Source organism: Stenella coeruleoalba (genome assembly GCF_951394435.1).
Source record: "Stenella coeruleoalba genome assembly, chromosome: 2".
NCBI classification, from domain to species: Eukaryota; Metazoa; Chordata; class Mammalia; order Artiodactyla; family Delphinidae; genus Stenella; species Stenella coeruleoalba.
In genome coordinates this window covers 139934763-139954312 of record NC_137147.1, presented here as the reverse complement: position 1 = coordinate 139954312, position 19550 = coordinate 139934763, and the positions used below count along the sequence as shown (strand labels likewise).

At 39.5% G+C, this 19550-nt stretch overlaps 1 protein-coding gene across 3 annotated transcripts in view; it reads left to right on the top strand.

Annotated features, from left to right (window-relative positions):
• Positions 1–19550, top strand: part of MAP2K5 (mitogen-activated protein kinase kinase 5) — a 262237-nt gene that overhangs the window by 7240 nt on the left and 235447 nt on the right. For all 3 annotated transcript variants that reach the window (XM_079913743.1, XM_079913742.1, XM_079913744.1), the window contains exon 3: positions 11813–11880. In XM_079913743.1, the coding sequence (XP_079769869.1) occupies positions 11813–11880 (68 nt within the window). The remainder of the gene's footprint in view (positions 1–11812; positions 11881–19550) is intronic.

Here is a 19550-nt window from a genome sequence, read left to right as displayed (position 1 = left end):
TATACTTTCTTGACTGTTTCTTTCTGCAGTAATTTTTCAAAGGGTTTATGGGTTGCGTTACTTTAGAAACTGACAAAAACAGATTATTTATGATCATCATATGGTACATTTAAATATTTATAAATTAATGCAAGTTTAATGATGATACTGAACCGAGGAATATTTTCTTATTTAATCATATCTTGGGTGTGCATATTTCTGTAATATAGCTTTAATTACCAACATGACCTTTATCTGCTCTTGCTCCTCACTGTAATGATAATGTGGGACAAAATGAAACGTGTAAACTACCTGTAGGCCAGTGATTATTGATTAAAAGATTTTAATCCTTTGCTGCTTTAAAACAGCAACAGAGTAGAACATTTAAGTGAACGTTGCATGAAGTAATTCTGTTTTATTGGGGCTTGGCATGGCTGTTAGATGATGGCAGCAACACTTCAGGTCTTGAGTCCTTCCCACCCCCCCAAAACAATTGGCTTGGGGACTGGGGTGGGGGCAGGGTGTACTAGAAAAGTGGTTTTGACATAAGCCAGAGGGAGGTCATGGGCTGAGTAATGTTAAGATGAGAGTTTAGTCAGCACAGGGGCTCTGGTGTTAAGAAGAATAAAGTAAGGATCTATAACTGTGGTCCCATATTTTCTCCAAGATGTGGTCTGCTTTTGCACGTAGAAAAATGTACAGTTTCTCCACATGATTTTTTCCTTTTTGTTCTTGTTTTTTAAGCAGATGGTTAACTACAGAGAGTACAATTGTCCTCTCTTTTATTTATGTTCTCTTGGGGGACAATTTGGCAATACTTACCAAAATATAAAATGTTCAAAACCTTTGACTCAGCAGATCCACTTTTAGGAAGCTGTCCAACAGAAATACCTACACATGTGTTGAATGCCCTTCAAACAGTGTTCCTTGTGGAATTTTTTTTTTTTTTTTTTAAATTTTGGCTGTGCCGCACAGCTTGCGGGATCGCAGTTCCCCGACCAGGGATTGAACCTGGGCCACGGCAGTGAAAGCGCCGAATCCTAAGCACTAGGCCACCAGGGAACCCCCTGGAGTTATTATTTATTTATGTATTTTTGACTGCGTGGGGTCTTAGTTGAGGCACGCAGGATCTTCACTGTGGCATGCGGGATCTTTTGTTGCAGCGTGTGGGCTCTTCATTGTGGCATGCGGGTTTTCTCTAGTTGTGGTGCCTGGGCTTCAGAGCACGTGGGTTCTGTAGTTTGCGGCACGCAGGCTCTTTAGTTGAGGAGGGTGGGCTCAGTAGTTGTGGCTTAGTTGCCCTGTGGCATGTGAGATCTTAGTTCACCGACTAGGGATCGAACCCACGTCCCCTGCATTGGAAGGCAGATTCTTTACCACTGGACCACTAGGGAAGTCCCTGGAATTATTATTATTATTATTATTTTTGCGGTACGCTGTTGTGGCCTCTCCCATTGCGGAGCAAAGGCTCCAGACACGCAGGCTCAGTGGCCATGGCTCACGAGCCTAGCTGCTCCGCGGCATGTGGGATCTTCCCGGACTGGGGCACGAACTCGTGTCCCCTGCATCGGCAGGCGGACTCTCAACCACTGCACCACCAGGGAAGCCAGACATGGAATTATTTTTAATAGCAAAAAATTTAGAGGTAAGCTAAATGCCTAGAGTAATGGATTAATAAATTATTTATCCATAGTCTGAAGCATTAAGCAGTGGCTAAAAAGAATGAGAATTTTAAGCATTGACATGGAAGTATATTCATGATATACTGTTGAATAAACGAAATATGTATGGTATGATCTCATTTTGTAAAATATTACAGAAAAAATGTTTAAATTTCTAGGTTTAACTTCTTAGAGATCATGTTCCTTCTTTTCCCCCAACAAGGGCAGAAGCGTATACCCATCTGCATCTGGATCAGTTTTAGGTGAAAAGAATAAGAACAAAAATACACAGAGACAAAATAATAATAGTTCTTTGTTTTTTTGCGCTTAGATTATTGTGTACTTTCCATTATAGACTTAAAATCCTAGGCTGGCTTTTTTCGTGATTGTTCTGGGGCGACCTTATTTTCTGTACCAAGGATCTTCACTAATAAATGAAATCTATGTATAAGAAATAGTTGGAAAGATGTAGTTTATAAGCTAATTGGTTGAAATTTTTGAGCTCTTTCAGTTGTTTATGGTATGATGGAACAACTCCTGAATAAATAAAACTTTAAGATATTTACAGTAATTTATTTAATACTGCAAAGTATACCCAACATTAACTTATACAAAAGAGGTGTTGTATTTAGTGATATGAATTAAGCCACGAGAGAAAGGACAGTGTCAGGTTTACCTGTTTTACATAGAGAAAAAGAGTTGAGTAAGTGGAAAAGAGGGGAAAGGTTAGGTTCTCTTACTGATAATTCAGTTCTAAGAAATGCCGTCTCTTTGGTGAAGTCTCCGATCCCCGCAGGTGTGGTTAATCTCTCTGGGCACTTTACTAGAGAACATAACCTATTGGGCCTCCCTTCCGGTTGGTTGTGTGCCAGATTTTGAATGACTTGGTGACAGAAACCATGTTTTATTTCACTCTTGCTTTCTTCTTAGTACAGTTGGCCCTTTGTATCCTTGGATTCCACACCAGCCCGATCCGTGGATGCGGAACCTGTGGATACAGAGGGCAAACTGTACAATGCCATTTTATATAAGGGACTGGATCATCCACAGATTTTGGTATCCTATGGATGGGGGGCAGTGGTCCTGGAACCAATACCCTGTGGATACTGAGGGACGAGTGTACACTGTGCCGTGTAGGAATACCCTTGTTGAATAAGATGGAATGTTACATATGTCCGTATTCAAAAGAGAATTTTAAAATGCATGTAACCTAAAGCTTAGTAAGTAATTTGCTTTTTTGGGATTATTTTTGCAGTTGCGCAGGCGTGGGATGTAATTGGTTGGTGGTGGACAATTCAGGCTCCAAATTCAAATTCCCACACTTGACTGGGCCCTACGTCCAAGGGGGCAGAGGGTGTATAGTGGTTATATTCTTTCTGATTTCTATCCCAGGGGATGGTGTTTCCGAGGGGATTTAGGAGTGAGTGAGGGGAGGGAGTCCCATTTGTGCCAAACTTACCTCTTGGACTGATGGTCCTAAACCTTTTTTTTTTTTTTTTTTACCACTTTTAGGTCCTTTCTCCCTTACAGTAAGAGCACAGATGAAAGTACTACCTTTCAATAAATAGTGTCTGATTTTTTTTCTTTAGTTAAGAAGGTATAGATGATCTTTAAAAAAAATGCAAGCAGTATCGAAATAAAGCAACAAGTAAAAGTCCCCATCTTCCCAATTCCCTAGTTAACAGCTTCTTTTGTATCCTTCCAGAAATTTTCTCATACATAATATATACTGGATTGCAACTAGTTTCCCCTGTCCCCACTTAGTAGTATGTGTTGGGCGTCTTTCTAACATCAGTGTGTACAAGTCAACTTCTTTCTTTTAGATAATTACATTATACTTAATTTTATGGGTATGACTTAATTTAACCTGTTGATGGACCAGTTTTAAATTTAAGATGTTACCAGTTTTTCAGTAGTATTAGAAAAAGTGCTGCAGTCAACAGCATTGTCTCTTATGGCTTTCCACATTGTAGACAATGTATTTGTAGGATAAATTCCTAGGATTTGGAACTACTGAAACAAAGAGTACCCATATTTTACGTTTTGATAGGTATTTCCATGTTGTTCTTTAGAAGGTAGAGCCAGTTTGCACTCCCACCAGCAGTTTTTGAGAATGCCCATTTCTCTCTACCCTCGCCAGCTCGAGTCCAATAAACTCTTTAGTTGATGTCAATTTGATATGTGAAAAAGATTATTGTAGTATTGTTTTATTTTTATTTTGTATTTCTCCAATTATAAATGAGCTTGAGCATCTTTTCATTTATATTTTGGTCATTTGTATTTAATTTCTGTGAACTATTTATCACCTTTGCCCATTTTTCTATTAGGTTATTTGTCTTTTTCTGATTGATTTAAGAGCTTTCCAATATTAAGAAAATTCCCCTTTGTCTTAGATGTTATAAATATTTTTGTTTAGTTTATTGCTTTCCTTTAAGCTTGTGTAGGTCGTTTTTTCTCTTTTTTTCCATGGAGAAGTTTAAAGTTTTTACAAGAACCGATTTGTCATATTTTGTGACTTCTGGATTTATGCCATGCTTAGAAAGGTCCACATTCCAGGATGTTGAAAAAACATTAATTCAAATTCTTTTTTCTTCCTACTTTAATGGGGTTAAACACACACACACATTTATAAATATGTACGCTTGTATGTGTTTTTGTGTGGATTTGTTTTTTTTTTTTATAAAACAGCATGTGTTTTTATTGCAGACAGAAGATTTTTTTTTTTTTTTTTTTTGGTACCATCTTTCAGTTTATTTTGGTGAAAGGAGGAGTCAGGTGGTGATCCAGCTTTATTTTTCAAGCAGATAGACAGTTGATTCCATACTGGTTATTGAATAATTCGTCTTTTCCCAGATGTGAGAACGCTTCTGAGATGAAGCTAAATTCCATAACCATGAAAAATCTTGAATGTTTGCATGTGTGGGCCCTACGTATGCTGTAGGAGCTTGACATTCATATAGGCCCAAAGATCCCTGCTGATTTTCACAATTTCGTTAACAGATTAATGAGTACACCAACACATGAGGTGATGGAAATCAACTGTGCCCACTAATGAGTGTCCTGTGCATATCTGTTACATGTGTTCCTCTCCCTGGATTTTCTCTAGACAAGTTACTGCTGTAAAATTACTGTTGGGCTGGGGCTTCCCTGGTGGCGCAGTGGTTGAGAGTCCGCCTGCTGATGCAGGGGACACGGGTTCGTACCCTGGTCTGGGAAGATCCCACATGCCGTGGAGCGGCTGGGCCCGTGAGCCATGGCTGCTGAGCCTGCACGTCCGGAACCTGTGCTCTGCAACGGGAGAGGCCACAGCAGTGAGAGGTCCGCGTACCGCAAAAAAAAAAAAAAAAAAAATTACTGTTGGGCTGGTGTTGCTGGACAGTAAAATCTACTGTTGACGTGAAACATATGTTTTTTTTAATTTTTTTTTTTTTTTTGCGGTACGCGGGCCTCTCACTGTTGTGGCCTCTCCTGCTCCGGATCCGGACGCGGATTAAGTCCTTTACCCAAGCACCAGGCTAGTTCCTTGAGGGCAGTAGATAATGCTGCTCATTTTTGAATTGCTAGAAACCCAGCATAGTACCTGGCACATAGTAGACTCTCAATTTGTGTTTCTGGAATGCATGGATGGTTGAAGGAATGAAGTAATAAGGACAAGCAAATATATCCAGCATGTGATGACTGCTCAAAACCTCAATTTGGTTTAGGTCACCATCGTCTCTTAACTAGACTAGGACAGTGGTCCTCTAACTTGTCTCCTTGTTTCTGCTTTGCCTCCATATAGCCTCTTCTCCACACAGCAGCCAAAGAGATCCTTTTAGAAGTTACGTGAGATCGCTACAGTCAAGACCCTCCAGTGGTTTCCTTGTCACTCAGGAGTGATAGCCAAGTCCTTAACATGCCCTACAAGGCCCTGCCCTTCCTCATCTTCCCCCAACTCTGCCCCACCATTACTTCTCTGAACTTGTCTCTCTCCCCCATCTTATTCTCAATCTATTGCAGCTACTCTGGCTTTCTTTCAATCTCTCAAGCATGCCAGGTATTCTTCTGCTACAGGGCCTTAGCATGAGCTGTTCCCTCTGCCTGGAACATTCTTTCCCCAGATGTCTGTATGATTCACTCCCTCGTACCCTTCAGCCTCTCAAGTAGAGTGTAAACTCCATGAGGGCAGGGGTTTTCCTTTTTCCACTGTTATTACCCCAGTGTCCAGAACATTGCCTGCTACATAGTGGGCACTTGAATATTTTTTGGAAAGAAAAAGGAAGCAAAGAAGTAAAGAAGGAGTCAGGAGGTGGGAGGCATGGAGCTAAATTAAAATTCATGGATATGAAGATTTAGCCTTAGAAACTATGGCCTCTGGTCCTGACCAGATCTTAGATTCCACACCTGAGAAGGGTTCTAAACTTGACAGCTTTTCTGGTAATTTCCTATTGATGCCTTTTTAACCTCTACAGTTATGTTTTCATTTCTTTCCTCTTGCCTTAGAAAAATGCCTTTGCTGTAGTTCTAATTGACTCTTCTTACCTGGCACTGAAGTAATATGACAGATGACATATAAAGTACAGTATTGCCTTAACTTTCTGTTGCCCTTGGTAGAAGCTAAATTGTTTTTCTAGAAAGCCCACTTGAGTCCTGCCGCTGCACTGGGTGCCGTTTGGCTGAGCGCTCCCCAGAGTCTGATGTTTTTGTGCTGTTTACTCAGTAGGCACTCTGCTTGCCATTCTGACTGCCCCTTACCTGAGGCTGTGTCTCCACTCTTGGACCTTTATGTTCCTCCTCTTGGTTTCTCTTCTGGATTGCACGTTGCTTGAAATAAAATCGCTAACAACATATGGCCTGTTATGATTGTCTTTTCCCAAACTCTGCCATTTTGTATATTTGTGATACACTGCAGATTTTGTGAAGATTGCTTCATAATATTTGTTTACCATCTGCTGCACTCTATTTGGTATCTTGCTAGGATTTTTGCCTCCATTTTAAGTGACATTAACAAAATCCAGCCAGTACATAGACTTTCTGGTTCTACTTTTGCTTCCCTAATGTGCTGGAAAATCATATTACTATGCTCCAGGCAACTGGAGAAGCCTGGAATTCTCATTGTGAACCAGTGTATCAGAGTGCCCCCCCTCCTCTGCCTTCTTGGTCATATCTAGTTTTGGTCAGAGGGCAAAGAATCTCCATGTGTAAGACAAAAAGAGTTCAAATTATTTTTTTCTGCTTCTCTCTACTTCGTGCCATGGCTTTCTAGTGTTCTTCAACATATTTATACCTTTGAAACTCTTTGTGCCATTTTAGTAAGTTTTTTATGATTTATGTTTCCAGTTAGTGTACTTTTTATAGCTAATCCGGTTTGATAGGCCCAACAAGAGTCTTTGCTAGATGGGCTGGCTGTGTATATACAACTTTTTATTCAGAAAAGTATTTTAAATTATTGTCATACTAAATTGCTTGGTATGTATTTCTACTTTCTTACTGTTCACTAACTTCTCATTCCTCTCAATTCACTGTCTATTAAATTTTTTTTCCAGGTTTACTGAGATATAATTGACACGTAACGTTGTATAAGTTTAGGGTGTCTAGTGCATTGATTTGATCATTACATATTGCAAAATGATTACCACCATAGTGTTAGCTAACATATGCATCCTGATGCATAATTACCATTTCTTTTTTGTGGTGAGAACATTCAGGATCTCTTAGCAACGTTCAAGTATGTAATACAGTATTATTAGCTATAATCACCATGCTGTACATTAGATCCCCAGACTTTGTTAATCTTGTAACTGGAAGTTTATACCCTTTGACAAATATCTCCCCATTTCCCCACCCTCCAGCCCCTGGTAACCCTGAGTTTGGGTTTTTTAGATTCCACATATAAGTGCTGTCATACAGTATTTGTCTTTCTGTTTTTTTCACTTAGCATAATGCCCTCAAGGTTCATCCATGTTGTCACAAATGGAAGAATTCCATCTTTTTCATGGCTGAATAATATTCCTTGGTGTGTGTGTGTGTGCGCGCACGCGCGTGCGTCTGGGTGGGTGTGTGTACACATCTTCTTTATCCATTCATCATTGATGGACACTTGAGTTGTTTACATATCTTGGCTATTGTGAATAACGATGCAATGAATATTGGAGTGTAGATATCTCTGTTAGATTCTGATTTCAATTCCTTTGGATGTAGACTTAGAAGTACGATTGCTGGATCATATGGTAGTTGTAGTTTTAATTTTTTGAGGAATCACATACTGTTTTCCGTGGTGGTTGTAGCAATTTACATTCCCACCTACTGCACACAGGGTTTTCATTTCTCCACATCCTCACCAACACTTGTTCTCTCTTGTCTTCTTGATGATAGCTATGTAACAGGTGTGAGGTGATACCTCATTGTGGGTTTTCATTTGCATTTTCCTGATGATTAGAGATGTGGAGCACCTTTTCTTGTACCTGTTGGCCATTTGTATGTCTTCCTTGGAATTCCTTGTATTTAGAGAGAAGTGTATTCTCATTTTAAATGTCAGGGCCAATGGTTTGCTCTTGGGTTGCCATGAGGGCATCTGATAGCTTGGATTTTGCCTCTGGGCCAGAATCATTAGTCTTCTCTTATGTGTAATTACTTTTCCAACTCAGTCTCCTTTCTGACAAGAACGAGGAGTCTTCATTAAAACTACTAATTACAGATATTAAAGAATGAAGCAGACCTCCAAAGAGCAATCTGTAAAGGAGAGCAGTACCTACATAAAATGGAGGCTCTTATTAATCCATAAAACTATTAATCACTGTGTCATATAAACCTGATTTTATCCTCAGGCTTTGTTAGAATGCCTCTTTCACTTACCTTGTCTCCTTATGGGACAGCTCCAGCACTTTAGGTTTGCATCAAAAGCTATTCTGGCCTTTTGTCCTCAGTTTTCTGTCCACTTAAAGCAAAGTGCCCTTTAGTGTTTCATAGCTGCTTTCTATGGAACTGCTATGTAAGGGATTAGTCTGCTAACTGACTTCCCTCACAGTTACCAGATTATTTCCGGTAACTGAAATAATCCCTCAGAGATTTCATAGAATTTTAGAATTTTAGAATCTTTAGTTTTAAGTAGCCTTAAAGGTTCAAGCCCTGACTTTGAGAGCTTAGAGAATTCTTTTTGTTGTTGTTGTTCTTGTTACTGATTTAGAGAGATGTGATTTAAATGATTTTTCTGGAATCTGTGCCTTCTCTTTACAAATTATAAAAAGGGTTTTCACCTGTTTTATTGAACTCCAAGCACTTCCTCATTCCATGTGAACAATACCTTATTGAGATCTTGTGTATGTTGAAATTCGAATATAATCTGTCCCTTTGTAGCCACCATCTCTGTAGCTAGCTCTAGTGTAGAAATGAGATTTACAAAAAGCTACTTTGTTCAGACTGGAAATTTTATCAAGTTCAGGACTTCATAGAACGAATCATTTTAGTACACATCCAAATTGAGAATTTGACTTGGTTTTAAAACAAAAAATGTAAAGTGCTTTCATGTGTGGTCATATGTAACATTATATTCCTTTATACAATGTCTGTTTTTTCCCCTTTGTTTCCTGCATTTGTATGACAGCTTTTTGACTTAACCTTGAAAATACTAGTTTCTGGAACCTCTATAGAAACTCCCTCTGTTTCCAAAATTAGAATGGCATTTCTCTCCCAGTTTGGCTCTATAGAGTCTGTAGCTTTTAAAAAAAAAAAGAGGGAAGGAAAATGCTAGATTTCTCTGTAGTCCTTTATATATGTAACCTCCCTAGGAATGTGCCTTCTTTGTTACTGATAATGACCATTGTGTGCCTTTTATACTGAAAATAGGCAGCTCTTGGTAGGTAATACCAGTGGTGACTGTGACAGCTCCTAGCTATGTAGATATTCAGACAGTGTGTCTTGATGATACTGATTTACATCGAGTTGGGAAACTCTGCAGGAGTGAACCTGTATCTAGGATCCAGGAACAATTACTTTGGAGAGAAAACCCCAGTGAGAGCTGTTGGCTTGGTCACTGAGCAGGACAGGCTCAAGTGCTGCTTTCCCTCATGATGTCAGATTGCTATTGGCTGTGGGAGAGAAAAAGAAGGTAGCATTTTGCTCTGAAATAGGCTAATTAGGGAGAATACAGGCTCCCTTCTAGGGTTCCCATGGTGTGGTCACCAAATGGGGATATCTTAAGAACTGCGGCTGGACAGGAGGGAGGGCCTGCTGAGGTGTGGTGGGCTAAGATCCAGGTGCTGAACTGAACTCCCCCAGTATTCTCAGTAAGAGTCCCCAGAGCGTGTCATGCTAGCTTATTCTCTTTATGGTGAGAGATTTGTCTTATTCCCCAGGCCTGGGATCAGGTTCTCTGCATCTGACCAAATCAGCAATTAGATGCCCAAGAGTGACCAAAAAAATAATAACTCAGTTTAACAAGTGCACCAGAGCTGAGGCATCCAAATGAGAGAGAGCCTGCGCCTTCCAAGTTGTCCCCCTGGGAGGCTGTGTACGTCTTCCAGCAATGCTGCCATTGCTCAAAAGGTTCATAGCATTTTTCTTTCAACTGTACATTTAAAGTCTACCACATATGCTGTTATCCTGTGGACAGATCTTAATCTTTAGAAGGATGAAGTAGCTAAGTAAATATTTAGAAATAGCCAAAAGTCATTCTGGGTCCTGCCTGGCAGATGGTATAGATGAGCGAGTAATCAGATGGCCAGTTCCATTTTGGGCTGAAAATCAGATCTGATATTTTCACTTGGTTTATCTTCAGGTTATTAAAACAGTTTTGAAGACATATTTCAAAACTATTTTAAATAAGAGAAGGATCAATGAAGTAAGTACGTTGTTTCTAGATGTGGCTGCTTCGGTGATCCACTTACTGAAATATATCCATTCTGGTTAAGTGTTTTGTGAAGTCTTATTATCCTCCAGTTTTTTTAAGAAATTAATTTAATTAATTTATTTATTTTTGGTTGAGTTGGGTCTTCGTTGCTGCCCACAGGCTTTCTCTAGTTGCAGTGAGCGGGGGCTACTCTTCGTTGCGGTGCATGGGCTTCTCCTTGCGGTGGCTTCTCTTGCTGCGGAGCACGAGCTCTAGGCGTGTGGGCTTCAGTAGTTGTGGCTCACAGGCTCTACAGCGCAGGCTCAGTAGTTGTGGCGCATGGGCTTAGTTGCTTTGCGGCATGTGGGATCTTCCTGGACCAGGGATTGACCCCGTGACCCCTGCATTGGCAGGCGGATTCTTAACCACTGCGCCACCAGGGAAGTCTGTATCCTCTAGTTTTAAGACCATTAAATTATTCAACAATAGCACGAATCACCATTTGAAGCTTACTGTGGTCAGAGAGTACCCAGTACAATTGAAACAGTTCAGAAATAGAGAGCTACAAGATCAGGTGGGTTATGAGGAGAACTGTATTAGAGTTGCTTTGCAAGTTAACCTTATACTAGGCTCTCAGTTCTGTAAAAAGGGAATGATAGTAATCAAGTCATGTTGTCCACATCATGGAATCATTGTGAGTCTTTTAAGGGGGTATGGAGCATAAATCACAGTGCCTTGTGTACGGTAGTGTTCAGTAAATGTTAGCCATTTTTATTATACTATTATGACATGACAGGTTGCCTGGGAGAGAGGAAGAATGGAGAAATAGAGGGATGGGGTGCCGTGTGGGAAAGGAAAAAGTTCTAATAGTTAAATAAAACTGGCCTTTCTTTGGATTTTAAATTTCTCCAAACCAAACCTGTTCAGTCATACTCCAGTTATATTGACTTTATTTTTTAAATTTCTATTTATTTATTTATTTGGCCACACGTGCAGCATGGGGGATTTTACTTTCCCTACCAGGGATTGAACCTGTGCCCCCTGCAGTGGAAGCACGGAGTCTTAACCACTGGACCGCCAGGGAAGTCCCTATATTTACTTTAACTTAGATACATGTCTTGAATGACATGAGCAATATTTTAATTTTCAACTGTTCCTAAAATTTTTAGTTCTTTATTGAGATTCTGGTTGTATTCTAAACTAAAAAACAAAACCACGAACCAAAAACCTTAACATCCACAAGATATGGTGTTGAGGATTTGGATATCAAGTGTACAAACCAGTTGTATTATGTTCCCAGATAACATAGTTTTGTACATTAAAAAATGCAAATCTTATCACTTGTATTATATTGCTTTTTAAACAGATGAAGATGAAGATGGTGATCGAATTACAGTGAGAAGTGATGAAGAAATGAAGGCAATGCTGTCATATGTAAGTATATTACAAATGAAGACTATTTTTTAAATGTTAATGTAATTGAGGATGCTGTTTCTTGGAATAGTGAAGATATAAAAGTAAATCACAGTTGCTATAACATTTTTCTGTATAATATATAAGATTTTTAAAGATTTCCTTACGTGAAAGTTAAGGGCATTCTTTTCAAAAGACACTTACTGATCATATCATGAACATTAAGAATAATGCATCTTAATGACTTTTGCATTAGGTATGGTGCAGACTAAATGGACTATCAATTTCCTGTATTTTTTATGCAGTACTTAAAGTAACGGCTCATTAAAAACGAACCCCTGGGCTCTAAAAAATTTTTCAAAATCTACTTTCAACTGGAGATCTCTTTCACCCTTACAAACAGACCATGGTTATAATGTAGCTGCAGGCTTAATATGGATACATGATTTAAGATGTACTCTCAGTTATTTTATGCACTAACCACCCCACCCCAAAATGAACTGCAGGGTTACTTACTGAATCTAAGTGATTTGAATATATCCCCAAATGACTTTTCTTTTGTGTTTCAAATTTCAGTGAAAAATTGCATTAACATTTGTCTCAGGACTGAAGTAGATAAACAGGAAAAAAGGATACATTTCTAAAACTTTAATACTAAGCTTGAGTAATTCAGTGACAATGAAGAGACGTAGCTTCCCTGAGCCCTGATTTGTTCTTTTCTCTTATTTTTATTTTATTTTCTCTTGTTCATTTTACTTTATTTTTTCTGAGTTTGCAGTCTGTGTACGAAACCTTCTCTAGTGGTCTGGCGAAAAGAGCATTGGACTGGAAGCAAGGAGACCACTGCTCTCCTCTGGCTTCCTGGCCTTAGGCAAAACACTTAACCTTTCTGTGCTGTAGTTGCCTCATCTGTCACTTGTGGATAATAATACTTGTCCTTTCTACTGCACAGGGTCATTGTAATGACCAAATGGGATAATAGATGTGAAAGCCCTTTGAAAAGTTAAAAGTTCTATACAAATGCAAAGTGGTATTATGGTGGAAATGATGGAATCAGGGCCCTTGCTTTTCAGTGAGACTCTGATCTCAGCCAGTGGTTAGGTTGTAGGTTTTTGATAGACCTCAACTTTAACCAGGATATTTTTTCGTCGTGATGAAAACTGTGAAATATCTGTATGGGTTTCCGCCAATAGTTTTAATTTAGGGTAGGAGGAAAGAGAACAAGAAGGATGGCATGATTAACAGAGAGTTGCATTCAGACGAGCACAGAGTAGGAAAAGTCAATTTCCCATTTACTTCTCATTAACTTATTTGAGAGTCTTTGTGCCCTGAGAATTTAGAGCAGGGCTCATCAGTACCTTGAAAGGCAGAGTAGGATTGTCTGCTGAAAGGTCTAGCACAGTAATAATAGATTGGCTAACTCTCCTGAGAATGTGACATGCTTATTTTTATTTTATTTATTTATTGTTTTGCGGTACGCGGGCCTCTCACTGTTGTGGCCTCTCCCGTTGCGGAGCACAGGCTCCGGACGCGCAGGCTCAGCGGCCATGGCTCACGGGCCCAGCCGCTCCGCGGCACGTGGGATCTTCCCAGACCGGGGCACGAACCCGTGTCCCCTGCATCGGCAGGTGGACTCTCAACCACTGTGCCACCAGGGAAGCCCTGGCCTTTATTTTTTAGGTTCAGTTTGGCTCTGAAAAATTTTGATTCCAGGATTTGGGTGGTGGGATAGGGAAGATACTGACAGATGACCACGTATTTACTGTTAAAAAAAAAAAAGCTATGTTTTTCATGTGGAATTCAATAAATTTGTAGTCACCTTAGTATTTCTTTAAAAACCATATGGGGAAAGCAAAACTAGGCATACTTTTACCATAAATCCTTTACACATTCTTTTAAAAAAACTACAGTGTCTGAGTTGACACTTGCAGAATTACTTTTTTTTTTCCCCTTGGATTTAAGCATTTTATGGCTTTGGGCCAACAGAAGCATAAGTTTTTATCAGTAATTTAAATAGATTTTTGTATTAGACCTGAAAATGTTGCCTTTTTAATTGAAAACTTATTAATTATTTAAATTGCTAGCAGCCTTAAGCTGTTAATTTTATGTGTGCCATAATAATGGCATACAGTGGATTTTGATACATGTGACACATGGACTGTCTCATTGTGGTAAGGATTTGTCACGACAATAGGTTGTTGTGTGCTGTTAAATAATAACCAACATAGTAAACCAAAGTCTGTTGTCACACATTAGTACCATTTTATGTAAGTTATTTAGAAGTTGTATTCTTTTCTTCATTAGATATATTTTTAAGAGATAATGAGAGGAAAACAAAGCTGTAATAAATTGTCTTTTAAGAAAATGTAAAGTAATTTGGTCTTCAGGTAGATATTTAATGTATTGAGAGAATTCAGCAGCCAAGTGTTATTACAGCACCATTGTGATCGCTCTCTGCGTTTTGTTATGAGTTTGTGTTAATCAACAATCTGTTTTTATAGCGTAGTTTCTTGTAAGTTACGGTGTTAGAATATTCTACTTCTGGGATCATGGCTTGTCCTCTGACGCTATTGTATCTTTTTAATTTCTCCATAAAGTATTTTTTTAATTAGAATTTGAAATGCTTTACTAGGAAAAAAGTACAGCCAAGCTACATATCCTGAAAACTAAATACCTGATCATTGCTAATTATTTAAAGGATTCTGTTAAATATTCCCTTAAAGTAGTTTAAATTTTTTTGTTGTTCTTGTCTTCTCTCATTTTCCAGAAAGACTGAATAGTATACTGCTTTTCTCCTTCCATCTTTTTGTAATTGTTGTCTGGTAGTGCTGGCCTCATTTCCTTATAGCATCAAGCACAGCAGTGCTGGGCCTTATTTATTGATTCATCATAAGCTTTATTTATCACTGAGACCCAGTTATAGGAGGAGGTTATTTTTATGTTAACCTCTGCTTTTAGGTGACCTTTCATCAAGAAACTCAGCAGTACATCTTGCTTTTGTAAATGGACTCCTATTTGTTTTTGCTAAATCCTGTGGCTAGTAAAGGATTTATTACGCCTAGTTCTCTCAATACTGAGAGGCTTATATGAGTAGAGCACAATATTAATAAGTTTCTTCATTTTGCCGGTTCTCTCTCTTTATACGGTTTCTCCACATTGCCAGAAGAGTATGGGATGAGTTTAACTGTAATGCCTCCCATTATGGCAGGGACCTTGTGTTTTATTGGAGTGTAAGTATTCCCTTTGGTATACTTGACGGTAGTGTACCTTGTTAGATGTTGGGTACCATGAGGGAAAATACTTTTTGACCTCTGTAGCACCTTGTAAATTGGGATATGATTGGCTTTATCCTAGCATGCATAACTTGGAGACTGCCTCAAAAATCATAGTTGCTCAAGGAGAGTTGGAAGGGAACATTAGAGGTCTTGTCCAGCTGTCTCATTTTACAGATAAGGAATCTGAGCTCAGATTCAGTTTGAGGTCACATTGCTAATGAATGGGAAGGCCTGGACACAGACCTAGGTCTTGGACGTCCAGTCTTCCCTCCTGGTGGTTTTTTTTTTTTTTTTTTTTTTTTTGCTGTACGCGGGCCTCCCACTGCCGTGGCCTCTCCCGTCACGGAGCACAGGCTCCGGACGCGCAGGCTCAGCGGCCATGGCTCACGGGCCCAGCCGCTCCGGGGCACGTGGGATCCTCCCCGAACGGGGCACGAACCCGTGTCCCCTGCATCGGCAGGCGGACTCCCAACCACTGCGCCACCAGGGAAGCCCCATCTCCTGGTGGTTTTAAGTGATGTTTTTGTTTTGGCATTTATTGAGATCCTGCCGAAGAAGCTTTGGAAATACTACTGTTTTCCTGGTAGCAAAAATAATGCTATTTACTAGAATGTTAGTGTACCTGAGTTTGAAAAGGAATACAGACAAATACTTTGTGGGCTTTTGAAGTTTTCAAGATTTTGTCCTTCCTACAAGGCTGAATTTTACCACAGAATTTGTTGCCCACTTAGTTGTTGAACATTTAATAGCCTCAGGGCCTTTGCTATTAGGAAGTTTTCTTTAAAGAGCAGAGATTGGAACCTCATTTTCTGCATGGTGCTTTTAAACATGCTCCATGTTAAGTTGGTCCTACTTTGAACTTAACTTTGTATGTGGCATAGTCATCTCGGTCTTCAGTGAGTGGTTAGTCCCCTAATTCAACGCGATCCATCTAAACAAGTGATAATACTCGATACTCTCCTGGCAGGGTGGAGAAACAGTGAAAAGAGTGAGACAGGAAAACTGAATGAAATAAATAAATAGTTGTGGAAATTATTCTTTTTTTTTTTACTCAAATAGTGACATGCTCTAAGCTGTAAGTAAAGTTTTTGTTCTGTTTTCTCATCCTAGTCAAAGAATGAAACTTTTTTTCAGAGGCAGATTATTTTAACTCTCTTCTCTGTGTTGTCTGGGTCATATGGATGCCCTTGAAATAGTGATAAGAATGTAGTAGCTCCTTATTTAGCCCCTCTTGTGAAATATCTTGGGACATCTTTGCTAGCAAGAAGCAGAAGCAGACTGAAATTTGCGTCAGTTTATTATGCAGCTCATGGAAGCAAACGAAGAGACAGCACAAGCAGACCTCAGCCAGGTGGCATCAGGGCATTCTGGGTGCTTTGAACCACCAGTATTTTGTCATTAACATGGCTGTGCTCCCAGTTCAGCTCCGTCTCTGTGGAGGGCTCAGTGTGGACTACAGGTTGATTCCTCTGGGGTCCTATGTTGAGGCAGCTGGCATGAGGGGGCAGAAAAATGTAGAACATCAGTTAGCCTCTTGGTGGCTGTGGTAGGGGCTTCTCTTCCGGAGAGAGATGGGCTGCGAGGGAATGATGGACCTCTAGCGGTAGGATTGCTATGAGGCATAACCAAGGTGTTCGGCTCTTGTTGGCAACTCCTAATGAACCTGTTCTCTTAGGGCCAGTTTTACTGGAAACGGGGTATTTTCTACGTATACCTGAAAGATGAATATAAATTTGCTATAATACAGTAAAGTTAGAGGAATTCAGTAAATTATCAACCTAGGAATATAATATGTCCAAAAAGGGGTAAATTGAGGTAATTGGAAATTTCAAAACAATTTGTTTCTCTCTTAATATATGTTTCTCTGTTACATATATGTTCTTTACTCATTCCTCACTACGTTTTCAATTATTTTTTAACAGCATTTGAGCAGTAGGCTGAATCTTTATTGAACACTATTGGAACTGGCTAAATAAAGTAGTTTATTTGTAAGGGAATGTTCCGTTTGGCCTGCTGGCCGCATGACCTGATGGTCCTGTTTTATTTAAGTTGTAGGTTCCCTGAAGTTATTTAAACTTCTCCTACTTTGGAACTATGGCAGAATTGCTACAACTTAGAAATCAGGTGAAAGGTCAGTGTAGACAATGCCTCAAGCTAACCGTGGTGATGGTGATGACTATGAAAGCTTCAGCTGAGAGGAACCTACTAGTTTTGGACCCATCGCTGAATACAAATTTAAACTCGTTCTGCCAGTGCACGTCACCTTAAACTTAGCCAAGTTGAATTTCATCTGCTGTTGGCTGTCCAACCTCCATTCTTTTAAGACCATCTGGAGCTCCCTAACATCCTTTACAGTTTTACTGTCCAAATAGTGTTATCATCAAACTTGGCCAACTTACTGTCTGTTTCATTTTCAAATCACTAGTAAATACATAAGTACAGTAACATTAACCTATAAAAGAGGCCTCAGAGTTGTTTCCTGCTGACCTTTTCACTGGAAGACTTTTCATTGTGATTTTCTTTCTCATCATCGAATCAATCCATGACCATATGTGGACCCTTGGTCTAGAGTCATTTAAGGAAGAGCATGTGCACACTGTAGTCACCTCAAGGCAGGGGCAGTGAGTTATCGAGGAGTGGGAGGACCTGAAGCCAGGTAAGTAAATGTAGTTATTAATTTGGTATTCAGAATAGATTAGCTTCATATGTTATTTTCGGCTGTTGGAGCAGTTGTGTGCTTCTTAAGAGGCCAGCATCACAGAGGGGATGCCTCTAATGTAAAGTATGAGAAGTAATTGAAAGGAGGTATAACTGATGGCACATCTGAGTAGTGTTGTAATTGAATTTGTAGCCATTTGGCAGAGTTAAGATTGTTGGGTTCTTCACTAGGAAAACTAATAAGTTAACTATGGACTGCAAATAGTTGGTTAGTTTATTGATTATTGCTGTAATTACTGACTGAGCTACATATAACAGGGTATGCTTGCAATATTGACAAAACAAGAATTTGAAAATTTTACCATTAGTAGGGAAAAGCCAGCATGCTTATTCTTTATAAGTATATTCCTCATGCTGTACTGTTTATGTTGTCTGTTAGAAAGCATGCTAAGGAGAGATTTAAGAAACCCTTCTGTTATAAATGTATAGAAGAATAATAAATAAGTCTGATTTGATGTGAGTTGATATGTAAGACTTGCCACTGAATAAGTTATAACCAATGAGAGTACGTAGTCACCCCATCTGTATTAATTCCTATTTGCCTCCTTCCCCTTAAACATTGTGGAGCAGCCATTATGTGTAAGGCATGGTGCTAAGCATTCTACGGCAGTAGTTTCTTAGATTTTGGGGGACACAGGGCTTTTTGAAAATGTGAGGAAAGTTATTTATTCTTTTCCCAGGAAATTCACACAGTGCAACATTTTACCTAGAAGTTCAGGAATTTCAAGGATCTCTCAGGCCCATATAGACCCCAGGTTAATACCTCTGCCATAAGAGATAATAAAATGCACAAGACATGGTCCATGCCCTTGATGAACTTCCAGAAAGAGAAACAGACAATGTTCCTTATAGTACCCTTTTACTTATTTTATTATTTATAGTACTGTAGTAATTGAGGGAAGGGGAGGAGATACTGAATCAGCCTTGATAAACAGTTAGTTAAATTCTGCCTCTGTACTTGGTCTAAACATTTCAGTGTTCTTGTTTAGTGGTTTCTGTGTCACCCTATCGTTATGGCCATTTTTCTTCTATGTACTATTGCTTGGAAGTAGGAGATTCGTAGCCCTGTGCCCTATTTTAAGATGTTTTTCAAGTACTTTATAAAAAAATTTCCATATACCAGCTTCTGTGATTTTGATCTTCCTAACACCTTTATGAGGTGAGCAAGGCAGCTATTTTTCTCATTTTTACAGCCGAGAATACTGAGGCACAAACAAATTGTATTCCTTTCTCAAGGTCATACAGCTATGTAGAGGCGGGACCTGCGATCACTCACTGATTTGCTCACTTATTCATACAGCCAGTTTTTCACACATTAAATATTTATGGGATGGCAGCTCTCTGGCCAAGCCCTATGCTAGCTGGTGGAGGTGCAGTGAACATATAGTTCACTTTTTCAAGGAGCTCATGCTCCAGTCAGGGAAGTTAACAAAAAAGGAAACAGTGTTTGGTGTGGGAGGATGAGAAAGACTCAGAGCTACCAGGCATAGTGATAAATGCTGTCATATGCCTAAGCATTAGGTGTTCTGTGAGCACAAAAAAGGAGCACCTGATCTAGCTTTGGGGACAGAGAAGGCTTCCTGGAGACAGTGGTGTCTAGGTGGAGTAGGTGAGGACAAGGGGACTGGGAAGGGTGTTTGAGCAGAGAAAACAGTGTTTAAAGGCCCAGGTGAAAGGATGCCTGGTGCATTCAGGAGG